Consider the following 4,866-nt stretch of genomic DNA (forward strand, 5'->3'; position numbering starts at 1 on the left):
TTTATAGGGAGGTATAAATAGGAAAGAATACAACTTTTGCCCCGCAGAAATTGATTTTTCCTCTCTTGCATGCGCCCCCAACCAATCTTGTGTAGCTCTGCCACTAGGCATTGGTATTATCCTTAAGAAAGAACATACATAAAAACCGAAAACAGAATGATGATTTTTTTTGCACAAAGTATCACAGAAATAAAAAAAATTATACAGTTTAGAAAAGCATTCTAAAAAGGAATGAATTGGTGGCATTGCATTACCCTTAAAAGAAAAAAACTTACGGTGGTGCACCTTAAAAAATAAAAATAAAGAAAAACAAGAAAAGTAGAGTTTTCTAAGGACGAATGATTTAGTGGCATTAGTAGTACAATTAAAAATAAAAAACATGTAAAATAAAATCAAGTGATGACAAAATTTGCACGCAATTTACGTAGAAAATAATAACAGTTTTATATAGTTTCACAAAAAAGAAGTTTTTGAGAATGAATGAATTAGTGACATTCATATTACCCCTAAAAGAAGAAAATAAAATGAAATAAAAACTAAAAAACAAAATAATGGGGTTTCATATGGAAGAATGAACTAATGACATTGATATTACTGTTTAAGAAGAAAGAAAATTTTAAAAATTATAACAAATAATTACAAAATTGGCACAAAATAATAGTTATTTTTTTTACTAAAAGGAAGTTTCCTAAGAAGGAAAGTCTTAGTGGCATTGGCATGACAATTAAATAAGAAATAATATGAAATAAAACTAAAATTAAATTAAATAATGAAGTTTTCTGAAAAATAATGTATTAGTAACTTTTGTAATACCCTTTTAGAAGAAAGACAATGAAATAAAGACTAAAACATCAAAATAATGGAGCTTTCTAAGAAAAAATGAATTAATGGCATTGGAATGACCCTATAAGAAGAAATAAAGTAAAAAATGATTTAAAAATGGAAAAAATTACACATAAATTGCGCATTTTTAATAATATGCAAGAATAAGAATTTAATAGTGTAATTTTCAGAAAAATAAGTTTCCTGAGAAAGGAAGTAATTTGTGGCATTGGTATTACAATTAAATAAGAAAGAAAATGAAAATAAAACTAGAACAAAATCAAAATATTGAATTATACTATGAAAGAACGAATTGGTGGCTTTGATATTACTACCCTTTAACTAAAAAGAATCAGAATAATGAGGTTTCCTAAGGAAGAATGAACTAGTGGCATTGGTATTACCTATTAAGAAAAAATGAAAATAATAAATATAAAACAAACAGTGACAAAATTCACACCCAATATACACAAAATTGCACTTTTTTGAAATATGCAAGAATAAGCATATAATAGTGATTGTTTTGCCGAAAAAAGTTTCCTAAGAAGGATTGAATTAGTGACATTGGTATTATCCTTAAAAAAGAAAAAAAAACTAAAACTAAATTAAAATAATAAAAATTTGTAAGGAATAATGAATTGTGTAATTGGTATTACCCTTTAAGAAAGGAAAAAAACTCGCACACAATTTTACATTGAAATTGTACTTTTTGTAGTATGCGAATAATAATCATATAGTAGTGCAATTTCATATATATTTTTGTAGCAGCTATGTGTATACATGTACGGTTACCCAACATCCAAAAAATACAACAAAAAACCAAAAAATCAAGAAAAACAAAATCAATAAACAAAAACAAATAAAAAACAGAAAAGAACAAAGGGAGAGAGGGATGGCTGGGTCACACCCACACAGGGAAATGGGCTTCAACTCGTTAAGGAATTGCGTTGTTCTTGCTTCCGACCTTTTCCTTGCCTTTTGTTGTTGTTTCAAAACGTTGGCTCCCGATGAATGAAACCGAAACCGTACTAATGGCCACCGCTGTTTGCTGATTGCCCCTGCAGATGCTGGACTACAACGTGCCTGGAGGTGAGCAGTAGCTAGCCGATCGTCCCTCCTCCTTCGCACGATGAGTGCCGACAATACACTCCGACTGAATGTATGCACAGTTAGCTCTGCCTGACACGCGCGCTTTGTCTCTGAACTGAAGGGAAGCTGAACCGGGGGCTGTCGGTGATCGACAGCTACATGCTGCTGCGGGAGGGCACCGAGGTGGACGAGGAGGACTTCTACCTCGCCTGCGTGCTCGGATGGTGCATCGAATGGGTGAGCTATATAATTTCTGTATTCAGTGCTTCTCTGCGAGAAGACATTACAAGTACATTGACTTGTGTCTCTGAATGTGCAGCTCCAGGCGTCCGCCCTGGTGATGGATGACATCACGGACAACGCCTACACGAGGCGGGACAACCTCTGCTGGTACAAGCTGCCCACCGTGCGTACTTCACCTCACCGCCGATCCGCAGTAGAAAGTACATCTCGTGAGAGATGAGATGGATTAGTGACAACAAAGTGTTGTTGGTGGTGTCTGTCAGGTTGGCCTGTCCGCGATAAACGACGGCGTCCTGCTGAAATGCCACGTCCAGGCCATCATCAAGCGCTACTTCAAGGAGAAGTTCTACTTCATGGAGCTCATGGAGCTCTGGAACGAGGTATGCACGATCCAATGCGCGCCATCAAATCAGTTTCCAGAGTTAATATCTGTATGTGCATTTCCATGGTCTTTTGACCCTGGTGATAACGGAGTTTGCTGGATGGTGTGCATTGTTTGGATAGATTGGGTTGCAGACCGCCATGGGGCAGATGCTGGACCTCATCACCACCCACACCGGCGCCAAGGACCTCGCCAGATACAGGATCCAAGGGTATGCCATTTGAGTCTTGTAGCTTAACAGCAAGTTCTATAGCTTAAAAAGTACCAGTAATTACATATCGCCACCTTGTTTATGACAGGTACCGCCGTATTGTCAAGTACAAAACATCCTACTATTCCTTCTACCTGCCGGTGAGTCTCTGGCCCTGAAACTGCAGTACACATCTCTTGCCTCTAGTTCAGACTTGATCATCCTGACTATTTTGTAGTCATTCAGAATAATTGCCTCGTAGAACTTCGTTGCGGTATCCACGAGTTCTATTGCACAGAACACTCTGCTTAGCGCAAAAATCGGTCCTGAAATTGGTTACTTTCATGCATATAGGTTGCTTGTGCATTGCTCTTGAATGGCGCGAAACTGAGCGACTACGTCGAGCTCAAAAATGTACTGATTGAGATGGGAGTCTACTTTCAGATACAGGTCCGGTGCCCTCCATAAGTACATGTTTCTTCTGTAAACTTCATCTAGCATGTATGGCTGAAATGCGTTTGCATTTTCAGGATGACTACCTGGATTGCTTCGGCGACCCTCAAGTTATTGGCAAGGTAAAAGAATATTGACACCCTCTGTTTTCCTTACAGTTTCTTGCTGGCTTCAGAGTTTCACTGTCTCACTGTGCTGCAGGTTGGAACAGACATAGAAGACTACAAGTGCTCCTGGCTAATTGTCCAGGCTATGGAACTGGCTAATGAGAATGAGATGAAAATACTATACGTAAGAAATTAAGTCACTAATTTGAGTTTTCAGAGACCGCCACTTCAGTGATAATGTTTATTGACCTGCTAGAAGAAAGTAGTACTAAATTGCGAATATTTCCATGAACCATGTTGACTTCTCAGGAAAACTATGGCAAGTCTTGCCCGGAATGTGTTGCAGCAGTGAAAAATGTTTACAAGGAGCTTGATCTTCAGGTATAACTCTTTCCAGCCAGATTTGACGTTTCTGCCTAGAAGACTCTTTTGATATTGTCTTAAGCTGATGTTTGCTGCTATCCCTTTGTTCTTTTTCTTCTTTTGTTAAAAAAGAAACAGAGAACTGCCAATCTGATGAACTCTGAACAATTTTGTTTATCTCCTCCTGCACCCAGGACATATTCTTGGAGTACGAGTCAAGAGTTTACAAGCACCTGGTTTCAACCATCGACGCCGAGCCAGACCGTGCGATTCGGGAGATTTTGAAGATCTTTTTGAAGAAGATTTATAGGAGAAAGAAGTAGACGCCCCTCTCTGCTGTTTTCACAACCGTGATTACTACGGGAGGAACCTATATAAACATTCCACGGTTGGGGATGTCAATAAGCTCCCTTGTACAACGTGTATGATATGAACTGTATGAACTGGAGAAGACACTGCCTTGAAATAAAGACCATATGTGTGAAGAGGACCTCTCCTCATAGGACCTTGAGTGGCCCGCGTGGATCATGCTGCCATTACTAGCAGGGGCCCGTACTAGCCCATGTACACCGTATTAAGTACTACTGGTATTTTTTTTTGCATGCGTGATTAATACAGTTTTTGGCAACAGCGACCAGTCAGATAGCAAAGACCAGCGGTTGCCATGTCCAGGGTGTCCACACTCAACCAAGTTGCCGCAGTTAGCTTGTTTGGTCACTGGTGACCCTCCACTGATCTATAATGTCATCCATGAAAACTGGAAGTGGTATGCTTGTATGCTAATATCTTCCACGACTTAGGTCTCAAGATTTCGATTGCATTACAAACTTATTTGAACACATTAATCTTTCACTAAAAATAGGGCGGGGGGGAATGATGAGACAACTGCACCTGAGCCTAAAAGTGGAATTCAAATACAATCCAAAACTGATGTCATGTCGTTTCTTCTTCCCATTATAATAGACACACTGATGCTTATAGTGACGCATGGTATTCAACAAATTGACGGTGATGGTATCTCATTCATTGTTCAAGATGACACAATATATATTGGCCTAAATTTGAAATTCAGATTTAAAAGAGAGGACATTCTCTTAATAGGGAAAAACAGTTGAGCTGTGGCCTGAAGGAAAAATGAGGAGATGTCACAATGTATATAAAGACAAATTAATATGATTCCCCCTATTCTCCATAACAAATATGATTCCCTTTACTAT

General features: G+C 38.4%; 1 protein-coding gene across 1 annotated transcript in view; it reads left to right on the top strand.

Annotated features, from left to right (window-relative positions):
• LOC119356761 (farnesyl pyrophosphate synthase-like) overlaps positions 1–4,151 on the top strand; it is a 6,298-nt gene extending 2,147 nt beyond the window's left edge. Inside the window, exons 2-12 of the mRNA XM_037623742.1 lie at positions 1,887–1,911; positions 2,033–2,148; positions 2,231–2,317; positions 2,418–2,534; positions 2,659–2,747; positions 2,836–2,887; positions 3,081–3,176; positions 3,257–3,301; positions 3,381–3,470; positions 3,596–3,667; positions 3,844–4,151. Coding sequence (XP_037479639.1) covers positions 1,887–1,911; positions 2,033–2,148; positions 2,231–2,317; positions 2,418–2,534; positions 2,659–2,747; positions 2,836–2,887; positions 3,081–3,176; positions 3,257–3,301; positions 3,381–3,470; positions 3,596–3,667; positions 3,844–3,972 — 918 coding nt within the window. The 3' untranslated portion in view covers positions 3,973–4,151. The remainder of the gene's footprint in view (positions 1–1,886; positions 1,912–2,032; positions 2,149–2,230; positions 2,318–2,417; positions 2,535–2,658; positions 2,748–2,835; positions 2,888–3,080; positions 3,177–3,256; positions 3,302–3,380; positions 3,471–3,595; positions 3,668–3,843) is intronic.
• The last annotated feature ends 715 nt before the right edge of the window (positions 4,152–4,866 follow it).

Source organism: Triticum dicoccoides, chromosome 2A, assembly GCF_002162155.2.
Source record: "Triticum dicoccoides isolate Atlit2015 ecotype Zavitan chromosome 2A, WEW_v2.0, whole genome shotgun sequence".
NCBI classification, from domain to species: Eukaryota; Viridiplantae; Streptophyta; class Magnoliopsida; order Poales; family Poaceae; genus Triticum; species Triticum dicoccoides.